The 27,646-nt window shown below is 39.4% G+C and overlaps 2 protein-coding genes and 1 pseudogene across 3 annotated transcripts; all 3 read left to right on the plus strand.

Annotated features, from left to right (window-relative positions):
- Positions 1-3,987: 3,987 nt before the first annotated feature.
- LOC146050814 (5S ribosomal RNA) lies at positions 3,988-4,106 on the plus strand (annotated as a pseudogene).
- A 5,878-nt stretch (positions 4,107-9,984) lies between these two features.
- Positions 9,985-11,731, plus strand: LOC146049591 (uncharacterized). Its single transcript, XM_083166112.1, has 6 exons — positions 9,985-10,213; positions 10,921-10,969; positions 11,082-11,172; positions 11,265-11,410; positions 11,502-11,603; positions 11,717-11,731. Exons 2-6 carry the CDS (start codon positions 10,964-10,966, stop codon positions 11,729-11,731), a joined length of 360 nt encoding a protein of 119 aa, XP_083022238.1. The 5' UTR covers positions 9,985-10,213; positions 10,921-10,963.
- Positions 11,398-27,579, plus strand: LOC146049940 (uncharacterized). Of its 2 annotated transcripts, XM_083166640.1 has the most exons (6): positions 11,398-11,603; positions 11,717-12,199; positions 24,971-25,228; positions 25,784-25,855; positions 26,325-26,619; positions 27,124-27,579. In XM_083166640.1, exons 2-3 carry the CDS (start codon positions 11,740-11,742, stop codon positions 25,111-25,113), a joined length of 603 nt encoding a protein of 200 aa, XP_083022766.1. In that variant the 5' UTR covers positions 11,398-11,603; positions 11,717-11,739; the 3' UTR covers positions 25,114-25,228; positions 25,784-25,855; positions 26,325-26,619; positions 27,124-27,579. The 2 variants fall into 2 exon arrangements, with proteins under 2 accessions (XP_083022766.1, XP_083022765.1); XM_083166639.1 differs by lacking the exons at positions 24,971-25,228; positions 25,784-25,855; positions 26,325-26,619; positions 27,124-27,579 and having other exon boundaries at positions 11,717-13,423.
- The last annotated feature ends 67 nt before the right edge of the window (positions 27,580-27,646 follow it).

The raw sequence follows: 27,646 nt of genomic DNA on the forward strand, positions 1-27,646 counted from the left end.
TACAGGACGTGTCGCCAGTTTTTCACAGACCTTATATCACACCTGAACAAACCTTCAGTTGCTGATTACCACTGACCAGTGCGGATCCCAAACCTCTCTAAACTCCCTCACCCCCATATTTCCCTTCTTTTGTTCTGATACGTAAATGATTGGACAAATCCAGTCTTCCAGAGAGTTCCAGCACGGCATAACCCTCATATAAAAAACGGCACAACTTTCCCTGTCCTCACAAACAAAACAGGGGTGAAGAATATCAATAACCATGAATTTTAATTTAAAAGAGGAACTTTCTACAAGACGCAAGAACCAGGAGAATTTGGAAGAAATCTTCCCAAGTCGAGCAATCAGCAATGAACCCCATACCAACTGGGAAGAAGATTTCACCAAATTAAAAAACACTCTATATAAACATACAAGAGTCAACTGGGACCTCATCACTACGGAAAACTACATCAAAAATAAAGGGGCAGATGTATTAAGCCTGGAGAAGAGAAAATCTGGAGATAAAGTGGAGATAACATGGAAGAGATAACACACCAGCCAATCAGCTGTGTTTGAAATATGACAGTTGGGATCCGATTGGCTGGTGTGTTATCTCCTTCCACTTTATCTCCAGTTTATCTCTTCACCAGGCTTAATACATCTGCCCCAAAATGTCACCTAGAGGGCTAAGATCACGAGTATTTCCCACCTTTGACCTAGCAAGTGAAAATCTAAAAAAAAGAATGGGAAGACGTTCTTCTTAAATGCGCCACTGACCTCATGCATATTCTAAACAAACACAACAACTTAGTATTGGAAGAATGCGAGAGAGACATGGAGGATCTAGGTAAAACACTAGAGAAATGGGAAAAAGATCAACAGTTTCAAAAATGCTTCGAGAAAACCAAAGAGGATCTCAAAACCTATGAGCAAGGTATAATCGACCGAAAGAAAAACAAATTTGCCAGAGACAGAAATGACTTAGCCTCTGGTCAAATCTTCCGATGGCAAAGGACAACAAGGAGACAAAGAACTCCCAGAAACCCAGACAACTACTTCTCATCTGAAACTGAAAACTCAGGAACAGAAGAGGAGGAGAAACCCAACCAACCGGCAGAATACCGCTGGTAGAGACACAACTCCACCAACCAGAATTGCCTCTTTTTTAAAGGTAGCGCACAGAGGACAGAGGACGGAAGAAAAAAACAGGAGCAGGCGCACGAGGAGGGGGGGCAAGAAACACAAGAAAAGGAAGATGGGAGATGCCCCCACAGATACTCGGCCCAGGGAAGAGCACACGCAGGAGACAATATGTACCCCTTTAGACGAAGATCATACCTGCCCACAAAGAGACAATGATAATGAGAACCAACTCAAAATCATAAATCTCTCTCAACACCAACTTACTAAGGAACAAATATCCGTCTTAGGAAAAGGACTATCTTTTTCACCTACAGAACACTTCTCACGTTTTGGTTGGGAGTGTGACCTCAAACTCTTCTGTAGGAAACTTCTACTAACAAAAATGTATGACGGGAATAGGGAAACCCCCCCCCAGAAACTTCTATCTCAACCAACAGAGAACCCTTGCTTGAATCAGGAACATTAGCACATCTGGAGCAGGAAGCATTACAAGCGTTGGGAGACCTCATGCTCGAATCCAATCCCCAGGAAATACAACAATGGGAAGTGTCGAAACGCCCACAAGTGAAAAAGAAGTCAACCTTTTTTCCAAATGAACAAATCAGCCCTGAAATTCAAGTATTCATGCCAAAATCCACACAACTAAAAAAACATCTAGTTATGGAAAAGACAACATAAATCGACAAGAAAGAGCGGCCCTGAAAGAAATGAAGACATGGACGGATGTAATAATTAAACCCTCTGACAAAGGGGGAAATGTGGTCCTTTGGGCACAAGAGGACTACCTCAAGGAGGCCCATCGCCAATTACATGACACCAGCTGCTACAAACAACTCATGTTTAACCCCACAGAGAACTACAAATCACAATATCATGGCATCATTGATGCAGCTCTCCAAGCAGGAACCATCACTACTAGAGAACACAAATACCTACAGAACGACAACCCAAAAGTTCCTACATTCTACTTATTGCCCAAGGTGCATAAGAACATGGAAAAGCCCCCTGGACGCCCAATAGTCTCCGGAATTGGGGGACTCACGGAGAGAGCTAGCACCTTTTTGGATTTACACTTAAGACACCACGCCATCCAACTCCCATAATTTATACAAGATACAGCAGACGTCCTCCGCCGCCTGAATGATATCAAATTGGAACCCAACCAATACTTGGTGACTCTCGATGTCGAGTCACTCTACACATCCATAAACCATGATCAAGGTGTAGAGGCAACTGAGTACTTTATAAAAACAGAAGGAATGGAGGACTTTCACAAACTCCTCAGTAAACTCCTGAAATTTGTACTCCAACACAACTTCTTCACCTTCAATGACCAATTTTTCCTATAAAAACGCGGAACGGCAATGGGGGCAGCATGCGCCCCCACCTATGCCAATATCTTTTTGGGGTGGTGGGAGGAAGTCCACGTATTCAACGATGAAAACGAAAACCTTACCTCACATGTGGCAATGTGGGTAAGGTAGATATTTTTCTGATATGGGAAGGCGAACAAGACCTTTTGATGGAATTTATCAAACATATCAACCAGAACAATCTGAACATCCAATTGACCCACAACATCAGTCAAAAACAGCTACCCTTCCTGGACCTAATGATCTATAAAAACCATGAGAACATGATATCAACAAGATTATATAGGAAGGAAACAGCAACAAACACATTACTACACCAAACCAGCGCCCATTTCTTACCAACAATTGAAAATATTCCTAAAGGTGAGTTCCTCAGACTCAGGAGGAATTGCTCAGATGAGGAAGAATTCAGAACCTTGAGCCAGGATCTATCCATAAGACTCCAGGACAGAGGCTATAGCAAGACATCTATAAAAAAAGCTATTAGAAACTCTGCAACAAGGAAAAGGGAAGACCTCATTTATAAAAAGACCCAAAAACCAAAAGATGACACCATAAGATTTGTGGGCAATTACTGCACCGAATGGAGGCTACTCAAAAATGCAATACAAAAACATTGGGCAGTTCTACACTTAGACGCCACACTCAACAAAAAATTGAGCCCACGGGTACAAATGAGTTGGAGGAGGTCAAGGAATCTTCGTGACCAACTGGTATCTAGCCACTTCCAAAGACGGAGGAAACCCACAAGTATAACAACGGGTACGTACCCATGTGGCAACTGCAAAATCTGCCCACACATACAAGGCCCACAAACAATTCAAGACAGATTCGGAACAAATGTAAAATTACATCATTACATCAATTGCAATACCAAAGGAGTCATTTACTGTATTTCCTGCCCATGTGAACAAAGATATGTCGAAATGACGACCAGACCGCTGAAGCAGCGAATATTGGAGCACATTGGGACAATCAGAAATGCCAAATCTGCTCTCACAAAAAATGAAAAAATTAACTACTGTTGCCCGCCACTTCCATACCGCACACAAGGATAATTACAAAGAACTGAAAATACTTGGCCTGGACAAAATTAACCTGGGAATACGAGGTGGAGACCTAACCAACACCCTAGCCAGGAAGGAAAGTGAGTGGATTTTTAAACTCAACACAATCAACCCATTTGGGATGAATGAAAACATAAACTATGGTGTTTTCCTGTAAAATGACTATAAAAGGTACCAGTGACTATCACTCTTTCTCCCAAAACCAGTAATCCTATTGCTCAAAAGCACATATAGTTTCACTATATATCTAACCACAACAATATTATTCTGAATAGGGTATCTTCAATTTCACCTTGCACGGATTTTCACAAAAAATTTTAAGTGTTATAGCACTCTTTATTTTTTGCACCTTTTTACTACCCTACCACCAACCCACCAGGACAAAACATCTTGGATCTCACAAACCAGATGGAAACCAAAAATAATACGATCAAACCAGTGCTGGATCGCCCAAACCCTGCCGATCTTGGAAGCTAAGCAGCAAAGGGCCAGGCTAGTACTAGGATGGGAGACCACCTAGGAACACCCGGTATCGTATTCCAAATCAAAATCTCTGGCTACACCACACAACCTATGTATATGTAATCACGGTATAATAAAGAAATGCACCATTACCCATTGTAGCATATTTTTATTAGTTTCTATTATTATCATCCAAATCACACCACATTATCACATCACCCAGTTTGGTCTTAAAACCATAATACCCATAATCCTTCACGATAGAGGCACCACACACTGTGGTCCCTCACACTAAATTCACCTCCACCATCACCATAGCATTAATTAATAGCATATGAGTATAAAGGACTGGGTGCCGTACAAAACTACCCGAGGAAGTGACACACTCCAACCATGCTCTTGTAAATAGAACCCTCTATAAATATAAGTGAAAGTTTCTTTACCCCTTTCTAAATCATATTTTTAATGTAACTGATTTTAAATAAAAATTAAAAAAAAAAAACACAGATATCCGTATCTGATAACGAGTGGCCAACCGCACTAAGGAACCCCAATATAGAAAGATCAGATCCCTATAACAATCATGGCCACCTATAGGCGTTAATTGAATTATCTAAATATCTTCAGAAAAATGCCGATCATACAGCTCAATCAGACCTTCGTAATATGACAAGGAGAAAGACTGTCTCTAAACCTGATAGGCTGAGGCAACCAAGCCCCCACATCCGATTGGAATGGACAGCCATGAGCTAATAGGACTTGTTACGCTGTCAGTCACACAAGGAAGCCGCTGATAGGCTGTCAGTGACAATATCTAACAGGGTTCCCCCAGCAGATGGCCACACCTCCCGTGACCAAGCGCCACCAGCGAAACGTACGTCGGGATCGCCGACCACGTGGTGTACACACGTGACCGGCGCGCAGCTGAGAGACAGTGGGACGGAAGCGAGCAGCGTTGCGGCCAGAGACTCCGTGGACATATCAACACAACAGGATAAGGTAACCGCTGGACTTGTCCAGCGGACCCCCTCACATATGTAGATATTTGTATCCATGGTATAAATTGTACCTGTACTAGCCCGCTTATACGCAGTAATTTTGCGCTCACCCCATGAGTACCATACACACTAGCAGATCTACACTTCAATCTGCTGCAGGTTAAACAGCATTTTAGATAGGGATAGCTACACTGCATTACAAACGTGCTATGGGCTGCCCCACCACTCTGTGCTCTCAGTGTGACCTATGATTACAATCCCCCAGTACAATTTACCTGTCTATTGGCATGACCAATTGGGGATATATGAGGATCACAAAATTACACCAATAAGTGTGTAATTAGCTGCCAGGCTATTACCAGCCATATTATCCACTCATATCTTCGCAAGAGCGCTTATTTATGTGACAAGGAATCCTACCACCCATACCCCGTTTTTAATAATCTCCAAAATAAAAAACCTATGTTTTAAAAAATAAGCAACTATCATTGTCTGTGATAAAAGGGTGCCCCCACCCAGAGTACTTCTTTCTTCTCCTCCTCCCTTGGAATTTAATGTTCAGCTAATACATTATATACTCAGGGGAGCACCACTGGCGGTCCAATACAAAGAACACCACACAACTGAATTATTGGTGTTCTGGACCCATTTGTCCACTACAGGACGTGTCGCCAGTTTTTCACAGACCTTATATCACACCTGAACAAACCTTCAGTTGCTGATTACCACTGACCAGTGCGGATCCCAAACCTCTCTAAACTCCCTCACCCCCATATTTCCCTCATTTTGGTATGAGAGAAGACCTCAGCGTGTGATCGGTAAGTATAGAAACTGTAGGACATTATCAGATGTATGCGTGGTCAGCTCTAATACTGATTTCCACAACCATCCATACTCACTAACTACATTTATATATTACTGTATGTAAGACAAGCATGTTTGTTTTATATCCATTGTGTCTGAAAATGATGTACTGTATCTCTCCTTTCAATGGTTTCAGTCTTGACCACCATCATCCTTGGCACCCAGAGGCCTCCGACACTATGGACTCATCCAGCACCACCAAGGTTGCCATCACCACAGGATCTGGAGCAGTAGGAATAGGACATGGATACCGGCAACTGGACACGGTTGTATATTTTCATTATTAATTTAGAATTGATTTCTTAATTATACAGTAAAATTATTATTCTCCCCCCATCCTTGGTTTGTTATGAACAAAGGAGTTGGGCCTATGTAATTTGTGTAATTTGTGCGTGGGAAATGATGAAGCTCCTTTGATATGGTTACAGCTGAAATTTGCCAAAATTAGTAATTTTGATCCCACTTAAATTTTTCTTAAACGTATTTTATTGTAGCCAAGTGTGATTATTTATCTGTCACCTGTCACTTTATTTTCTTCATAGTGATGGCGTATTCTAGAGGGCATTATATACAAGGAATAAAATATATACTTTGGAGACCTTAGAAGGGTGAGTGGCCGAATCTCGCACCAACACTGTAGTCACACAGTAACAGACAGACAGGTCAGGGAATGTTTAATAGTCATTAGGAGTAAAAGTGTATTCTGTATTGTATAAGAAATCCAGGGTTTGTATGCCCAATACACATTGTATCTAATTAGTGAGCTTGGCATCACCCATTATAATCGGATGTCCATAGAGACAACAGATTGTAATTATAATGGTTTATAATTAGCTGGTGCACCAGTGTCTGCCATATTATGCATAGAGGTGTGAGGTAGATGTGTGACTGTAATTGGTCAGATTTACATAATGGTTTATAATTAGCCATTGCAATACACACCAGGGTCTGCCATATTATGCATAGAGGTGTGAGGTAGATGTGTGACTGTAATTGGCCAGATTTACATAATGGATTATAATTAGCCATTGCAATACACACCAGTGTCTGCCATATTATACATAGAGGTGTGAGGTAGATGTGTGACTGTAATTGGTCAGATTTACATAATGGATTATAATTAGCCATTGCAATACACACCAGGGTCTGCCATATTATGCATAGAGGTGTGAGGTAGATGTGTGACTGTAATTGGCCAGATTTACATAATGGATTATAATTAGCCATTGCAATACACACCAGTGTCTGCCATATTATACATAGAGGTGTGAGGAAGACGTGTGACTGCAATTGGTCAGATTTACATAATGGATTATAATTAGCCATTGCAATACACACCAGTGTCTGCCATATTATACATAGAGGTGTGAGGTAGACGTGTGACTGCAATTGGTCAGATTTACATAATGGATTATAATTAGCCATTGCAATACACACCAGTGTCTGCCATATTATGCATAGTGGTGTGAGGTAGATGTGTGACTGGAATTGGTCAGATTTACATAATTTTCTTACTGGTGCAGCTCAGACTGTCAGCCCCTCTATTGTTACAGTCTCACTGCTAAACTATTATTCAAAAGTGTGAATAGAATGACTCACATACATCACACCTGGCCGCTCTCTCTGATTGGTTCCTTTTACAACACCAACCATATAAAGGCCTCCCTCTCCCAGCACAAGTTACAATCTGATCTAAGCTTGGCATTGCTATACTAGCTCTGTAAGATGCTGACTTATTGTTCTTCTGCTGGATTTTATCTCATCTTTTCATTTCATTATGGAAAACATGAAGAATAAGTAATAATACTGTATTGTTTTATCCATCTCTAATGCCTGGTATCTCTGTCTAGTTTTTACCCATCTTTTCCCTGTTATCTCAGGGGGGATTTTTTCCAAAATGGGAGTTTTATTTCACCTGGGATGTTGCTATAAGCAAACCGATACTGTATAGTATCTTCTAGAAGGTGCTAAATACTTAAGTAGATTCTGATTGGTTGCCCATAGCAACATCATGTGAAATGGAACTCCCAGTAAATCCCCCACTTCCTATACCCACTTCCACTGCCTAATGTGTCACTATTCCATGTTTGCCTTTCTTGTCACTAGACAATATAGTGTTGCTAGAAGTGGGAGTGGGACCTGCACTAATTCATCAAGGAGAGAAACTATTTATAAAAAATTGATGTAAGGGGACTGATAATAATTAGACACTTATCCTGTATTTCTAATTAACATCACCTAGTAGCTTTCACCTTCTTGGGTTTTATGCTCTATCTGTGATGCTCAGGGGTGCACGCCCGAGTTATAACAAGTATATATGGAGGACGGGGGGGGGGGGGGGGGAAACTCGGGGGGGGGGGAAGAAACTCGGGGAGGGAGAAAGAAACTCGGGGAGGGAGAAAGAAACTCGGGTGGGGTGCACTCCAAGTCCCCTATTTAAGTTATTCTGTTGGAATTAGTATTTTTTTTCTGCTTGTGCCAAATTCTGTTTGTGAATACTATACAACATTCAGGAGAGAAAACAATTCTATAATTTACCACATTTCTGGGTGCTGTTGATATTATAATTTCCTGCGAATATATTCTAAACAGTACATATTGGTATAATTAGCATCCCGCCTGTTTGGTAAATTTCTCAAGAGAAATGATGACCATCAATATCCCCATCAATCACGCACCATTGATGATATAGGTGTCACTTATCATTGGTCAAAATAATATAAACAGACATAAGAAATATTTACACCAATCTATATTTACATATGTACAGTACCTGCCTCTAACCAAAGTAGATAATGAACCCCTTTTTATCAAACAAACAAAAAGTGACAGGTGCCCCACCCCCAAAACATGCCCCTTTCCACGCCCCCTGACACTCCTACTATACGCCCCCTTTTAATAGTGTTTTATATCAAATAATATGTGTTTTAATCATTGAATATCTATCTGTGAGATGATTTAGATGTTCCAGCAAGAGTAAAATGCTGCCAATGAAATAAATGCTAGATCCGATAGCTTTTAATAAGCCTACAAGATATGAATTTTATTTATTTGATTCATGCGTGATATAATATATAAACTGTCTGTGAGCAAAAGCTCTGTAGTGTTACACAGATATTTTGCTAACTCATATTTTACATTCACATCCATACCCCCCAAACACGCCCCCAAACACACCCCCTGACACTCCTATCATACGCCTCCTTTTAATAGTGTTTTATATCAAATAATATGTGTTTTAATCATTGAATAAATTATCTGTGAAATGTTTTAGCTGTACCAGCAACAGTAAAATGCTGCCAATAAAATAAATGTTAGAGCTAATTGTTTTTAATAAGCCTACAAGAAATGAATTTTATTTATTTGATTCATGCGTGATATAATATATAAACTATGGCTGCAAACAAAAGCATCTCTCATGTTACACAGAAATTTTTGCTTTCTCATACACCAAGCACTTTAAAATGCATGACACAGAGCTTATGTTAAACTGCCGGAGAACAGGGTCTGTATAAGATCTGTTCTATAACCATCACCATTGTTGCTCTCAGCACGGGCTGATGATTATGTTCTGTCTTTTCAAGTCCCTCCCTGTATTTCATTGCCTCATAACCTGCTTTTTATTCCCCATGTATTTCAGACAAGTCTGCTGCTTTGCACCATATTATTCATTCACAGTATTTTCTATGTTGTCACACAGGCTCTTCAACCAAGTAACACATGCATCTCTAAGGGGTTCCGGCCGTCAGCACTACAAAGGACAGCTGATAATCTGCGCCGCTTAGAACGGGGATGCACGTACTGTATCGTGAGTATACAACAGCCGGCGCCATGGTTACTAGAAGCCTCGGTGTAGCCGCGCCCCCCGGGGAGGTACCCATTCGTCACTGTAGTTGCACACAGATGACGTCACCGGACCCCGGTCGGAGGCGAGGCTGGTGGAGGGCGCACGCAACTGTAAGTTTTGTCTGGTCTATATATATGTTTGTTTCACATGTCATTTTCAAGTCTTGATAAAAGGGCCCCAATATATATATATATTCATAATCTCGCTTGTAAATATGCGTCATGTTTACAGGTTAAATAAAGGTTTTTAATAAGGAATATGAATTTTGTAGCATTTTTCAGAGAAAAAATATTTGGATATTAATAATTCGATGAATTTTGAAAAATATGTTGTTACACAAGCCCCTTTAACTCCACCCATCTAGGGGATTGTGCTTTGCAAGCGTCAGCATATTTCAACTATATAAGGTATGCAGGCCTTAACTGAATCCACTGCAGATGCAAATCACCCACAGAGATTGTATTGCACCAGAATTATGTAAGTAGTATTTTAAAAATATTGACTTTCTTTTTTTTATTATGTCTTTCTGAAGTTAATATACTGCTGTTGTTGTCTTACTGCTGCTAATATACTAATATTATTGTCTATCTGTTGTTAATATACTAATGTTGTCGATGTCTTACCGACGCTTGATGCTAATATAATGTTGTCGTTGTCTTACCGATGCTTGATGTTAATATATATAATAATGTCGTTGTCTTACCGATGCTTGATGCGGATATATACTAATGTCATTGACAAAACTTCACTACGGGGCCTAAACTTTTCTAGTTACGGTCCTGACCCTAAGTAATTACTTTTCTACTATGCTAACTCATTTAATGTCAACATTAAACAGTCTTCTTTAATTAATCTATTGCTAATCTTTCTGAGTAGTAAAATATATTTTGTATTTATGAATTGTGTATAAATTCAATCCGTTCTATATGTATTTATTAGTTTAAACATAGAAACATAGAATTACCATATTGTGATCATCCCCTAAGTAATCATTGTACTTATGCGCTAAATTATTTAATCCCGACATTTCTGTAGAACTATTTTTCCTAAATGTTGATTTGTAGCACATTTTATGTCTTCATTTGTAAAATGTTACTGTATTTAAAATAGTTATTTATGGTTCATAAGTGCTATGTGAATTAACTATGTACATTTAAAATAAATGTATTATTTCCATCATTCAGCATTAAGGTTATTTCAAGACATAGCTTCGGAAACGAATAAATAATGGAGGTATGTGTTTCTAGTGTATTTGATTGTCGTGTCATTAAAATAGGATTACACGAACATATTATGTAAAAAAGTTATTTTATATTTATACTTTTATTATATCTTGTTTTAACAGTCAACAAGCCAGAATGTCTTTGATATCTCAGATGATGATATGATTACAGGAATTTTGCAAGCTGATGTGCCGCTTTATCAGCCGCTAGCACGTAAGTAGTCACATGTTGTTTAATGTTCATATATATATATTTGTTTTAAAATGTTTATGATCACATAATTAACATTCCATTATTTTACGCAGGGCCGGACGGTCAGAGCCTGATAAGTCCTGCACCATTTTATGTAGAATACGCATTTGGGAACGATGCTGAAATGTTTCAGGCGCCTTATCCAACATACGCAGAGTCACCACAGTCGCAAAGTAGCTGTAAGAATATGAATGATCGAGTAATGTAAATTTATCTTTCTAAAATTGATGTGCAAAAGATACCTGAAAGATGTATGAAATGATTTTAAATGGCGTCTTTGTAATTTGCAGACAACCCTACAGGACCATGCGTGGAAACAGATGTTAAAGACTTTATACACGCTGTGTCATCGTGCCCACCCCCATCGCCTGAATCACAGTTTTCTATTGATAGTAAGTTAATTAAACAATGCTATACGCTTGTTACACATGTTTAAAATGATAATTTTTCCGCAGTGTAAAAATATATATGTATAGCTAACTGTTTTTGTTTTTTTCTCTTTTAGACTTCAATGAAGTAATAAATAACATGTCAATATATAGCAATATTAATACAGCGGATGATGAAATTATGGAAGAACAAGCGCCCCGTACAAGCACACCGGTGATAACAATGCCACATTCGCACGAAGATGACAAAGAGACTCAACACACGACGATGTACCCAATCAGACATTATCGTCTAGATGGTTCTACGCCGTTGATAATGAATCAGTTGCACAGTGAAATTAAACCAGGCAGACGTATGAGAGGTATGTCACGCGCGACACATACGGCTGATGAAGCACCTAAACAACGGGGTGTGAAGAGGAAATTGGATTATACAGACAAAACCGAGCCTAAAAGAAAGCGATTGACACCTTTACAAGATGTGCCAAATGTGCAAACTAGGTGTAACAGCAACAAATTTAAGGAGTTGCCCGATCGGGACGATGATGATGAACAATCGTCCTGCATTAGTGTTAAAACTGGCGCAGAGTGTGCAAAAGGTAAGAGGGTCAATAGGCTCTCAAAAAAGTATAAACTCGGTGGTGCGATTGAAAATAGGATTATAATATCACCACGTACACAGGATGAGCCCATTATAATCCCAGATACCCAGGATGCCCCTATTATACTTCAAGAAACACAACCTGGGCTCATATTAATTCCAGAAACTCAGGCGGTACCCATTATAAATTCATGTGTTGATTATGATTTATGTGAAAATTCCCAGTTGTTGTATGCATCCGTCATAGAATCTAATGACGTCCCTGCGGGACATGGTGTTTCAGGGCCTACAAACAAAGGGGTTAGTGCATCTGTGCATTTTGCCGCAAAGGACGTGGTTGGTGCCGGTCCATCAGACGTAGGTTCATCAGGTGCATGTGTTAGAAGACAATCACGTCCATCGCGACTGACTGTTGCAGGTCCATCAGGTGCTGGTTCAAAGGGTGGAAGTTCTAGAAAACAACATCATCCATCGCATCTCAACACGCTGGATGATGTTGTTGCCGGGCCATCAGGCGTAGGTTCAAAAGGTGGTAGTGCTAGAAAACAACAACATCATCCATCGCATCACAACACGCTGGATGATGTTGTTGCCGGGCCATCAGGCGTAGGTTCAAAAGGTGGTAGTGCTAGAAAACAACAACATCATCCATCGCATCACAACACGATGGATGATGTTGTTGCCGGGCCATCAGGCGTAGGTTTATCAGGTGTTGGTAGGAAAAACACTACAAGTGAATCAGCAAAGTCAGAGCGCGCAAGAAAAGCAGCAGAATTAAAATATAATGCGTTGTTAGGATCAGTTTGGAGGGAAACCGCTTACACAAATCACATTTCTACAGGAATGCTGATGCAACTCACAGAAATAATGCATAGCGGTAAATGTAGCCAGAGCGCGCTTAATACATTTATTAAGCGGTATATGGAACTCGCGATAGAAAGGATAAGTCTAGTTAGGGAGACAAGTGAATTCCTAGCGGCCAACGCATTTGGTAAAAAAAAGAAATGACTAGTCATGACAGGGCGCGGTTTGAACCGCATTGCAATGCGTAGATCACAGCGCCATAAAAATACAAACAGAAATGTAAAATTAAAACAGGCTATAAGGACATTAATAAACTTAAGAAAAAAGAAGCAACTTAGACTGACACGACAAGGTACACATAGGTTTAGTGATCAGGATGGCAACACGCAGCCAAGATGCATAGATAGAGGACCATCACAGATAGATAGCATCGAACATGTAGCATCACCCATACCAGTGTCGACCCTAATGATCGTGTTCAGTTAAGGTTGGAGGGTGGCGGGTTACACAATGCCATCTATTCACATCGTAAGCCACATGGGGTATTAGACGCCATCAGTTTTTTTAATCAGATAACAAACACGCTGCAAAGTAATGCTGAGATTTTATTTGACACAGAGCTGAAATTTGTGATCTCTGTTTTCTAGAATCGTGTAGGTGGTGCCCTGACAGGCAGGCGCCTGCGGAGGATACCTCACAGTCTCATTATATAGAAGCGCAGACGTTTGTTATAGGATTTCAATAATGAAAATGGCAATCTGTGCCTAGCTGCCAGTATCTGTAAACTTCTGGACAAAGATAACGCCACAGACCATGTGATACAAGAACGGGCACTCGAACTTCATAAAGCTTTGAATTTGCCCCTTGATAAAATGATCAGTTTTAGCGACATTGTTTATTTTGAAAACCATTTGAAAGTAACAATTAAAATATTATATTTCAGCAAAGGTGACTGGCGCTACTTTTACACAGGTTGTCCGTACAAAGATGACATACTGTTCGTCTTATGGCACGATAATCATTACTATGGACTCTTAGATGTGAGAGGTTTTGTTGGCGGGCGCAATTTCTGCAAATTTTGCGCAGCAGTTTTCCATCATAGAAATAACCACGACTGTCTTTTTTTTTTTTGTAAGGCCTGTCTTAGACAGGATTGTGTTGATACAGGCAAGGTACAGCTAAGGTGTACACTGTGTAGAGTATTTTGTAGGTCAACAGACTGCTTAGAGACTCACAAGTCTCTAGCGCTGGATCTGAAAATACCATGTCTTCAAAAAATGTATTGTGATCGCTGCGGACAGTATACTATACCCACCCACAAGTGTCGTGGTATGACATGCCCCATTTGCAAAGTTAATGTTGACAATTTTGCAGGGCATATGTGTTTTATTCAAAACATTAAACCATCAGATCCTAATTCAAAATACATTTTTTATGATTTTGAATGCATGCAAGAAACCGGGTTACACATACCAAATTACTGTTATGCATTAACGCTGACAGGTGAGAAATCCTGGGAGTTTCAGGGCTCTGCTTGTATAGATGATTTTGTAAAAACATTCATGAAACCAAAATTTGCGGGGTACACATTCATAGCCCATAATGATCTGATGTGTACTTGTGTGATAATGCGACAACTTATAAAAGAAAAATTGAGAACCGCTGTGTTGGCACAGGGCGGAAAGTTGTTGTGCATAACGGTGAGTGATTTAAAGATTTGATTTATCGACTCCCTAAATTTTATGCCAATGTGCCTTAGCCGCTTACCAAAAGCAATGGGTATTGAGGGCTCAAAAGGCCATTTCCCGCATTTTTTTTAAAACAGCCGCTAACCAAAATTATATAGGGCCCATGCCTGATATTCAATATTGTGGTGTGCAATACATGATGGAATCAGAAAAGGCGGAATTCATAGAGTGGTATGAGAAATACAAGCATGAGTCATTTAACTTCCAGGATGAACTTAAACACTATTGCAAGGATGATGTGATAATATTACAGAGGGCTTGTAAGGTGTTCAGAGACACCGTTATATCCATGACTGAACAGGAAGATATTGTATTTAAGAAAAATAAACCGATCGTTGTTAAGAGACATGTTGACCCTTTTCAACTGACTACTTTAGCATCGGTTTGCATGGCTATGTACCGATGTAGGTTTTTAAAGGAAAACACATTGGCGCTTGTACAGGGTGATAACTATCATAAAACTCAGAAGCGATACTCAACACCAGCTACACAGTGGTTAATGTACATAGCGCATACAGAAGGTATAGACATAAGACACGCATTACAAGGAGGTGAAAAGAAAGTTGGTAGCTACTACCTGGATAGGTATTCAGTGATTGATGGGGTACAAACAGCGTTTGAGTTCCAAGTTTGTTTTTATCATGGTTGTATGGCTTGTTACAATCCTGATGATGTAAACAAAGTGACTGAAATGACCTAAGGTCAATTGCGTCACAAGACATTGGTGAGAATGAACTTTCTTTAGCACTGTGGCTTTCATTTGCGTGTTATTTGGGAATGCGAATGGAAAAAGATGTTACAGGATGATACCGTCTACAGGATTTTCTTAAGGGCCAAGGTTTGCCTGAACCTTTGGATCCGCGAGATTCGCTTTACGGCGGCCGCACAAACGTCATAAAGCTTTATCATAAAACAGAGCAGGACGAGCAGATACACTACTATGATTTTACCAGTCTGTACCCATTTGTCAACAAAACCAAATCATATCCTGTAAAAAATCCCAGAATCATTTATAAAGATGTCAGTGATATTGCATCATATTTTGGCATCGCTAAAGTAAAAGTGTACCCACCACGTGGTATTTTCTTTCCGGTTCTACCAGTTAAAATGCTTGGTAAATTAATGTTTCCTTTATGTCGCACATGCACCGAGTCTGGACAGACAGAGTCATGCAAGCATACTGATGAGGAACGACACTCGTCGGTACGTGGTGTACCGTAGAGTTAAATTTAGCGGTTGACAAGGGGTACAAAGTGTGGAAAATCTATGAGGTGTGGCAATTTGATGAGCAATCCAACACATTGTTTTCAGAGTACATTAAATTACATCTCAGGGACAAACAAGAGGCATCAGGTTATCCCGACTGGTGTACAGACTCTGAGAAATGTCCAGAGTATATAGACGCCTATCAAAAAAATGAAGAGGTGACATTACGTCCTGGTCATATTTATCACAACCCAGCCAAGAGACAGTTATCAAAACTGTTTCTGAATTCGTTGTGGGGTAAATTTGGCCAGAGATGTAACTTACCCAATACAGAGATCGTGTCAGATCCTGACAAGCTTTTTGAATATGCGTTTTTACCGCAGTATGAGGTGTCTGCTTTAGACTTCATAGATGATGATGCGGTTATGATAAATTGGAAATACGCCAAAGATCATTACACCAGATCAAGTAATTGTAATATATTTATAGCTGCAATAACTACAGCATATGCCCGTATTGAACTGTACAATCTACTGGATAGATTGCAAGAGCGTTGTTTTTACCATGATACAGACTCTGTTATTTTTGTCAGCAGGCCCGGTGATTGGAATCCACCATTGGGTGATTATCTAGGTGAGCTGACTAGCGAAATCCCAACTGGTTCGCATATAACAGAATTTGTTTCAGCGGGCCCCAAATCATATGGATATCGATTAAATAATGGAAAGACCAGTTTAAAAATTAAAGGTATCACACTGAACATTGATAATGCTCAACATGTCAACTTTGACAGCCTGAAAGAAATGGTCTTAGATTATCCTTTAAACCCCAAAGGCGAAAATCAGAAAAAAATTGTGATACGGCAACCTGGCATAGTTCGATTTAAAAAGTATTGGCAGATTGAAACGCGCGTGCTTCAGAAAACCCAAAAGTATGTTTACACTAAACGGAGACTTACAGATAACTTCACAACGCTTCCGTTTGGGTATTAATATGGATATCAGACTGCAACCCCCCTTTTCGTGTATTTTAGCAGGACCCTCTAATTCGGGTAAAAGTTATTTTGTAAAAATGTTGCTGCAAAATTCTGCTACACACCTATCACACAATCCCGATAACATTGTTTGGTTTTATGCATGTTGGCAATCTATGTATGACCATCTGTTGCGTGATTTCCCCAGTATGCGTTTTATAGAAGGTCTGCCTGAAAATTTTAATGATGACCAACTTTTAACCCCTGATAAGGTTAATTTAGCGGTGGTTGATGATCTGATGGAATCGGCTAGTAATAATTCAGAGATTGAGAAAGCTTTCACAAAGTATGTACACCATAGAAATCTCAGTATCATGTACCTCGTGCAAAATGTGTTTGTCAGGGTAAAAAGAGCAGAACTATACATTTAAATACAAAATATATGGTTCTTTTCAAAAACCCTAGGAATAAATTTCAAGTGAGTGCACTGGCTAGGCAGATGTATCCTGGTAAATCAAGATTCTTTTTAGAGTCTTTTGAAGATGCAACCAGCACGCCTTATGGGTATTTACTGGTTGATTTAAGAAACAATACACTTGATGAGTATTGTTTACGAAGCGGTTTATTTCCACCAGATAAGCCAGTAGTGTATGTCCTTAAAAAGCAGGCTTCTAAAAAGCGGTAATTCTACAACTTTTAGTCATTTGCCACAGCATCACCAAGAGCAAGCATGTCGGAACGTTTACGCCGTAATTGGGCGCTTTTAAAAGCGTTAATAAAGGCAACCCCGACTCAAAGAAACACTATTTTATCTACTGCTTCAAACGATTTGGTGACAGCCATTTGTTAGATTGCACTTAACACACTAAAAGGTAAAATACCGTTGTCATGACAGTTTAATTACCTTAAAAAGAAGCGCAACCTTATAAAATCGCTTTGTAATAAGAAATGCACCATTGGTAAAAATAAGCGGTTGGTGAAACAGTCTGGCGGATTTATTGGCTCCTTGCTTGGTTTTGCTATACCGTTAATAACGGGGCTCCTGACTAATCGCTGATGGAGTATGCTGAGAAAATGTATCTGGTGCCTCAACATCAGATAGAACGTTTACACAACAAACCGGTTAATGATGATATGCGTAAAACAGTCACGCAAGGTCTGGATGTAGATATCACAAACATACTACAGAATAATAATTTATCGGAATATGATAAAGCAAAACGTTACACAGCCGCTTTACAGAAATATCTGGTGTTGAGTAAGCAGTCTGATAGAGAATTGTCAACTTTAACTCTTTTAACACCCGAAACGCCAATTACTACTCAAACAAACAAGCCTGGTCAGTCAGAAGAATCTGACTCTGTTTATCATGAAGTTGTGGGTGGCGTAAATGCCCGGTACAGGAAGAACTCTGAAATTCTTTTGAGTAAAATGGCCGGTTCTAAACACATTACAAGCTGGAATGATAAAGGCGAATTTCTGTATAAAGGTAACGCTGTACAGGGTTCCAACATGCTGGATTTAATAAGACACATCACGCAAAGCCACAGCGTGTTGAGTCATAAAATGCCAATTGGTTGGACTGAAATTATGCATGCTATGGCTGAATTAAATATACCATCCACCGTAGTCGGCAATGCATCAAATAGAATGTACCTAGACCGTTTAAAAGCAGGAACAAACCCCACTGTTGGTGACTTTTTATTAAATCCACCACTACAATCACATAAAAAAAGGCGCTTAAATGTTTTAAGCAGCCCCGGGTTAACAACGACTCACAGTTACTTAATGCCTAGGAAAAGAACTGTAGAATTGGGTACTTACAGTATGTACTATCTGGGCGCCCGATTTTTTGATTGTATGCCTTAACTTAAGGCATACAATCAACGCGATGCGATAATCGCATGCGACCAAATCGTGTGCGATGCGATGGACCCGATTTTTCACCTAGTGCACCCAATTTTTAATCCATTCATTGGCACAGCTGCCAAAAATTGTGGAAAGGGGAATTTAAGAAGGTTTGGAAGGTGTAAAATCTGAGGGTGTTTTGAGAGGAGAAAGCAACTGGTTGTGAGAGGTGTTTTTGGAGTAATATTGGATTGTGAGATGGCTACGGCTTGAACATCATCAGCTTCATTGTCTGCGACACTACTTACTATTCCACAAACTGAAGAGGCTGCTGTGGTTTTTTTTGCAAGAACATGGGCCGCTTGCGACAACAGCCACATGTGTTAACGGTCATCCTATGAGACTGAACATGACAGATCAGAAGTGGCGGTGCTATGTCAAAGCATGTAGTAAAAAGAAAAGTTTGCGTGCTGCACTGTTTAATCCTGGTTGCCGGCTCCCTTTTGTGACCATTATCCGCTTTATTTACTGCTGGAGCCAGGAGATGACATCTGTCAGTTTCTGTGAAAAGGAGCTGAAATTATCCATTAAGACAACAGTGGCATATAACGGTTTTATGCGTGAGGCCTGTGAGCGCGATCTGCAGTCTCAGCCACAACGGTGGATTGGAGGCCCAGGGAAAGTAGTTGAAATTGATGAGACTATGTTTGTTCGTCGCCAGGTCAATGTGGGTCGACTGCTTCCCCAACAGTGGGTCTTTGGTGGGGTCTGCAGGGAAACTGGGCAATGTTTTATGTCATTAATGTGTCAGATGCAAGTGATATTAAGTGAGATATGACTTTTTCATACCCCTACTATCCAAGTAGGCGAGGGGACGGTATTCTGTGTCCGCTCGCCACACTTCGGGCTCGGTGGCTCGATACGCTCGCCGAAGGTTTATATCCAACTCCATGCCCACTTGGATAGTAGGGGTATGAAAAGGACCCCTTTTTCCCATTGAATTCCATGTTAAAATGGACTCAGTCCATTTTAACATTGATTCCTATGGAAAAATCGGGTCATCGCATTCGATGGTCGCATGCGATGCGATGTGCCCGATCCGACCCGATTTCTAAATAGGGCGCCCAAATACTACATAAGTACCTAGAATTGTTACAGGACGCCCCGTGGTTGAGCCTATAATCTATTTCTATTGTATATTGTTGTAAAGCAATGTTATTGTGATAAAATTTTAAAAGTTTGTTTATTATATTGATGAAACTGCATATAAAATGCTTAAAATATTGTTATAATAATCCAAAGCTGATGTATCTGTGAATTTATGTTTCAATAAAATATACTTATGATTTCGAATGGTGTGTTTTGTTCTTTGTTTCTAATCAATGTTTTTAGAAGAAACTCAGATCGCACAGCATCATAAAGTTTAAAACAATTGTTTATTATAATTATAAAACATTGTACATAAAATGTTTCAATCGCAGGGATGGTTACAAGTTACACATTTCTGTATACATTTAGAGGTATAGCGGTTCAAACAATGACTTTTCGGCATGCGCCTTACAAACATTGCAACTGAACGGTCATTACATTTTGTATCGGTACTAAATCGGGACAGAATCTCGTCATATTTGTAGTTTTTACACATCATAAATATAAAGTAAATACAATATTGACCGCATACAGTGCTTGAAAAACCTTGTAATCGCCGGTTTTGATGGCAAATGTTTTTTGAATTAAAATGTAAAAACTTTATGATATTCTTTGGGAAAATGTCACTGTCCGGAGGTAGTCCGTAGGAATCAAAGAAATAGCATAGCCCCCCTTCATTAAAATAAACAGCCAACCAATGCTCGCCCGGCTGTTCGCTGCTGTGCGTGTTGATTACAAACGCACAGGGATAATGCGTCAGTTTATCGGTAGGTAACATATCACAAGCGTAGGTTCCTTTATAATAGCGGCGTGTACATGGTTCTGTGTACAGAATACAATTTATCTGTAGCGTGTTCATTTTTAAGATTTCTTATAGGGTAATGATAGTTGTTAAAATATACGATAAAACATTAAAATAGTTTATTTCACTTATAGATAATCATACATCACGCCTTTGATTTATTTCAATGATATTATCAAATATTGCATAAATGATTATGTTTGCTGATCCAGCGCTTCTGCAAAGCAAAATTCGGCGCGTAGGTTACCAGTCCTTATCAAGGAAAGATGTTCGCCACATTCCTGCTCCGGTGACAGATCAAAAGCAAATAGCGTGTATCCGTTGAGATACTCTTCACGGTCAATCAGTATTCCGCCATCACATTTCTGTTTATTTGTGATCTGTATGAGCGACATATACTCTCTTACAGCATTACCATGTCCAAAATCTGGTTGAAATGGCTTTGCCGGATGCGGCATTCCATCCAGATAAAGGGATGCAAAGCTCACATTTTTATGTTCAAAACAAAGGGGATTCCGATCAAGGGCTCCTGAAAATGCTTCATTGTCCACAAACCCGGCTATGACTGTTTTCGGAACTTGACCTAAAAATAGAAACCCGGCTATGACTGTTTTCGGAACTTGACCTAAAAATAGATTTTCTAGATTAAATACACAGCTACCGGCTGGTACGCTGTAGATTTTCATGCCAACGCGGTCGACTGCATATTTGGCATTGCCATTTAGAAGTGCCTGTGCGTGACCAATCCGCACGGCGGGTGACACCTGCACTCTTTTCCCAAACAGGGATGCTGCGACGATCTGTATTTTAAAGGCATCAGCTTCAGCCGACATTAAGCAGAAGGAGTCTTTGTTTCTGGTGAGTTTAATCTTCAGCTCAACACCTTTCAAGATTAGTTTATGTTGATGGAAAAGGTCGCAATGCAGCGGTCCTAGCAATTCAACTGTGCGACTCCGCGCCGTTGCTGCTGCACGTTTTCTGAATCCCACATTCATGCCATCCAGCGCCCTGCTGTTATGTTCTCCAGCCACATCTTTGTAAAATAAACCTGTGGTGTGCTTTGTTGACAAAGCATCTGAGCTATAATTCAATATAGTCTCAATGTACGCGCGGTAAGCATAAAGGTTGTTGGATTGTGATATGAGCCTGTCGCCCAAAGTTACGTCCACCTGACTGAATAGAGTCGCTATGGGGTAATTAATAAGGGCGACCCGAGCCCCTTGGGTCATCTGTGTGTTATCGGTTCGTACGATCTTGCATGTCACGTACAGCAGTGTGTTGTTCAGATCGTAGTAATGTTCACCGCTGGCCGCTATATAAAATTCAAGAGGCACTGTGTCGGATAACGCTGCTAAAGGTTGAACTTCAACATATAGGCTTTTTTCTATGCTAGTTTGTGTCAGGGGCACGTCAAAAAGATCCAGTTCTGTTTTTACGCATTCAGCGGACTCGGAGTGTATGAAAGACATATTGTTTAAAAAATATCACCAACAGAGTGCTTCGGCTTTCTCTTCTTCTTTGAGTTGCGTTTTCTCTGGTTTTTATTTAAAAAGGGTATGCCCCAAGGCGGAAGCGCTATCATTTGCTTCCGTTTTCTTTTAGACATGCCTTTTCTTGTATATATCAGTCCTGCACCATCTTGTTTTGATTGATTTGCCTCATGTATTTTATTCACCACAGCCGCTGTGGCTTGCCTGATAACATCTTTTGCGATATTCCGTGCGGTGGTCTTCACATGTGGTTTAGCTAACTCTAAACCTCTCCGGAAAAGAGGCACTGCTTTTCTGAAAAGGCTGCGAAAAATACCACCTAAACTACATCCATACATGTACACGCTGCCATGAATACCGGGTAAACCATTACCGGCTTGCAACTTATAATATTGCGCGTAGAGAGCTGGATCACCATAATTTTTAACAACGACCATTCTGTTTAGTTAATAAATATCGTTTTTGCAGCGTCTTAAGTGTAGTTTCATGATCGCTTTCCCAAACTTAAATGCAATGTTCTCGTTCTGGTCGTTCTTTATCTCTATGGATATGGTGTCAAAATGCGATTTGCATAATATTACGTAATCGGGCTTCTCGTACCGTAAAGTGACCATTTCATTGTTACGACCCTTTATTTCAACAGTCGGCAGCAATGGTACATAACTGTCGCCGACCCTGTGGTGTTCGATAATGTCTGTATACACATACAATGACCGCCATTGATGTCTGTTCACGGTTTTAAAAAATTAGTTTTAGGGTATAACCCCAGTATTCTTGACAGTTTAGGCCCGGCTGAGATATGGTACATCATCTTATTGTCAATGAATACGGATCGTTCAAGCTGATCATGCCTTAGTTTTAAACCGCCATCCAGGTTATGCCGATCAATTTCATCATTAAATGCTTTGACTAACGCTTCAATATTTTCATAAAATCCTGGTTTAACACAAACCCTCATGACTAAGCCGGTCGTGTCACCCAACCACGTACATCAATTGTATGCCATGTGTGGGGGTATTGTATTTCTGTAAGAGCTACTTCCCATTCCCCATTTAAGTCTATTGGCTTTGCCAGTTTTGTTGTATAGTCAGAAATCTTATATTGTGGGAATGTACTGGCTGATGCGTTACTCGGGAGCGTTATGTAGAACGGTTTGTCATCCATCTCCCTCTTTGTTTATATATCTTTTATCTCCGAAGCGTCGATCCAGCTGTTAAATTTTGCGGGGTATCCACACCACTTAACTAACACGTATTTCCTCCCTCTCACCGTCTTGTTTTTTAAAATCTTTTCCACTTTGTAAATCCTATTATATTTTTTTGGTATGCTTTGAAGTTCTTCGGGATAAAAACTACCTGTTATAGCCTCCCCGTAGAGGTCCTCCAACGCGTAAAGCGGTTTAAGTCCTTTAGTGTTCACACCGGGTATTACAAATATTTCCTCAGAAAAACTCTGTTCGTAACCTTTCTGAAATATATCCTTATATTTGGATATACGGACATGATCACCAACCGCTAAACAAGGCTTTGTTTTCTTACTTCTAAAGTAATCGCCGTACACCGTCTTGAAGACGCTCAGTGCGTTAGCATCATTCACCTCACATGGCGTACACTTAATCGTTCTATGATAAGTGTTATTATAACTGATAATAAAATCTTGTAACACGTCTATATATCTGTATGTATTCTTTGCCGTGAAATATCGCCACATTCGTGTTTTTAAAGTCCTATTAAATCGATCTATGACCGCTGCCTTTACATCGTTATTGGTCGTAAAATGATGTATATCGTATTTTTCTAACAGTTTTTTTTTAAGGTTTTGTTTAGAAACTCTTTACCGCAATCGGTTTGCAACTTCTTTGGTACGCTCCCCTGCTGAAATATTTTTTCAAAAGCATTAGTGACGGACGTTGCATTTTTAGTCACTAGGCTTTCTGCCCACGCCCTCTTACTGAAAACATCAATAATGGTTAGTATGTACTTAAAAGCATCTTTGTACTTTGCAAAATCTATGAGCGACACCAAATCGCATTGCCATTGCTGATTTATATCCGATACGCAGATCATGTTCCTTTTATAATTTTTCCTGTCTGGCTTATGTAATGTATATGTATCTTGATTTTGTAGCCATTCTTTAATATCCCGTCTTTTATACACGCCTTTATTCGACGCATAAAATGCATCAACACCGCTATAACTGCCTGGATTTAATACGGTGTAATACGCGTTCTTCATCCGCTTTTTTCGTTTATCCATGCTTGAATCAAATAAATAAAATTCATATCTTGTAGGCTTATTAAAAGCTATCGGATCTAACACTTATTTCATTGGCAGCATTTTACTGTTGATGGAACATCTAAATCATCTCACAGATAGATATTCAATGATTAAAACACATATTATTTGATATAAAACACTATTAAAAGGGGGCGTATAGTAGGAGTGTCAGAGGGGGGGGGGCGTGGAAAGGGGCGTGTTTTGGGCGTGTTTGGGGGCAGGGCACCTGTCACTTAGTTTGATAAAAAGGGGTTCATTATCTACTAACCAACTCTCCTTATGTAAAGAAGCTACTAACACCCTTATTTAGCTTTATTAGATTTACCTGCATTGTATCAATCTAACAATCTGCAATTTGCTCTAGGCATACACAAGTTGTATCAATGTTTCTGAATATGATGCTTCTACAATAGCTCAATATAGTATTGCTTGCTGTGCTGCATAATCACTGATATGTTATTCTTATTTTGCAGGACCCACAGAACCCCACTGGATACAAACCTGTCTGTGTATCTCCAACGGGTATGTCAGAAGAAGGCGGACCCTGCACAGATCCCGCTATTGGTGGAGGAAGCGCGTTCCAACTCTAGGAAGGTGTTACAGAACCTCAGCATAGTGGATTATAATGACCCCAGCTTCAGACATCACACTCCTGTTCAAATGGAGGAGCTGGTGTTATTCTGAGAGAGGTCTGGAGCTTTAGTTACAGGGAAACCCTCAGCCACAGCACGGTATGTAAATGATGCATGCTGTATCTCTAATGATATTCTCTGTTTTCATAGCTTTACCTAACTTTATACAATATAAATCTGTTTAGTAGTAGTAGTAGAAATATTATATAGTATAATATTATTATAGTAAAAATAAAATATTAGTAAAAGTTGTATTATTATTTATTAGTCGTGGTAGCAGCTTTTGTTAGTAGTAGAAATATTAAATAGTATAATATTGTAGTAGAAATAATAATTGTACTACTTGTACTACTACTACTTGTACTACTACTACTACTTGTACTACTACTACTACTACTTGTACTACTACTACTACTACTACTACTACTTGTACTACTACTACTACTTGTACTACTACTACTACTACTTGTACTACTACTACTTGTACTACTACTACTACTTGTACTACTACTACTACATTATATATAGTAGATTATTTATTTTTTAAATGTCATTCCCTGCCTACCCATCAGTATATTCATATATAATATGACATTGCAGTGCACTGTATGTTATATGCTCAGTCTTCCATATACCCAAATCCTTTATCCATAGGCCTCTGCGAACAGAAGAGAACAGGCATGTGTCAGAGGGCGCAGATACTGCTAATATGGAAAATCAAGCTTGGTAAGTCAAGAGGATGATTGATTTGTCATCAATTCTAGCTTTTCCCATATCTGTTGTCTACCTCTCCACGCACCTCATCCCTTGTTCCTCATTATCTCTATCTCTTGCTTTTTAATAATTTTTGTCATTTATGAAAATAGATCTGATTTTTGTTCTTATTGTATAACATTGCTAATTTACTCTTGTTTTCCAATAACCGTCCCTTTCCTATAAGAAAGGTTTAGTTGTTGTTATTAGAAATTCCCCTACATCCCACTATACTTGATATCAGGATGACAGATGTATCCCATTCCCAGTCGGCATATTTTAAATGGCATTATGCTTGCAGTCTGGATGCCATGGTCAGCAATCTCATCATTGGCATCCCAATAATGGGCACATTAAATGTATACCATTGTTAGAATGTATTTTATATCAGCTTTTGTATTTTAGAAAATGTAATCTTATTTTTGTCTCTTTTTGTTCTTAGGTGGAAATGTTGCAAGATACCTGTACTTCATGGACAACACAAAAGTATCTTTGGATATTGTACTAGATGTTGAGAAAACGATCCAGTACTTCAACAAACTCAGAGCAATGAGTTTGACAAATCAGAGAGCCTCAAACTACCTGAAGAGTGTGCAGAGGTTTTTTCACATTACATTACAGCTACGAACCTGCTGCAAAACAACAAGGTCCTGTATGATTCTTTCGAACAATCGCTCAAAGGAACGAGGGACATTCAATGGATGATAAGCAAGCTCACGGGAGATTGTGGCAAAAAGGTAAGATTAAAAAACTAATGTAAAAGGCAAACTTATTTTAATCAGGTCTATAGATACTTTTTGCCCTCCTGACCAGGAAAAGGGCTGTGATTTTAATCTGTGTGGGTGGGGGTAACTACAACAATTTATTGGTTGTCCTATATTATTGTATAATTTTATGATAACTGGAGAATGTTTAATCATTTTGTATTTATTATTTACTGATTTGACATGCTCACTACCAATGTCAAAACCCCAGAAGACTGTCGTAAACTTCTGGTGGTTGCAAAACCTGGATTTGTTGACGCCATTCAAAAGGCGAAGGCAGATCAGGAGTTGAATAAAAAGGAGAGATTAATCATTCTCTATTATCTCGGGTCAGTTGTCATTCTTAAGCACCTGTAACGACATGGTGTCGTCCAAAATTTTACAGTAAGTAGTATTTTTATAATCCCTGATCTCAGTTCCCTCCACACCCCAGCCAATCTCTAGAGTAGTAGAGTAACTATTTTTTGTTATCTGCAGGTGACCGAGTGGCTCCAAAGGATTCCTCACAAGTCACGTATTGGGGATAAATTGGTGACCACAACTGTTGTTGGTGTGAAGACCCACAAAACATCAACGCAGCAAGTTGCTTGTTTTCAACTTGGAGAGGATGAGGAAATGGTGAGTCTCAAATATTTCAAATATGTCTTGCTAGTGAAATTCATGCCACAAGTAAGATATATAGTTACCACAAGGCCACTTTTTCAACTCTATCATTTCAATCAATCATTTAGCTTTAGTAATATTGTGTCCCATGACATCCAACTTTATCTTGTATTTCTTAAATATAATGCCTGTTGTTTAATATCCATTTTGTCTGCAAAGGTAACATTTATATCTCTTTCCTTTCAGTGGTTTGACACTTCAAAAAAAGTGTCAGGCCCACATTTTTTCGGACAAGCAATGAGGACAGTATATTTTTTTTTTTTTCATTTCAACGACTGGACAAAAAAATATATAATTTATCTAATGATGTCGTAAGATTTCATCAAAAATAAGTGTA

This window comes from Crinia signifera, chromosome 12 (assembly GCF_055691185.1).
Source record: "Crinia signifera chromosome 12, ASM5569118v1, whole genome shotgun sequence".
Lineage (NCBI taxonomy): Eukaryota > Metazoa > Chordata > Amphibia > Anura > Myobatrachidae > Crinia > Crinia signifera.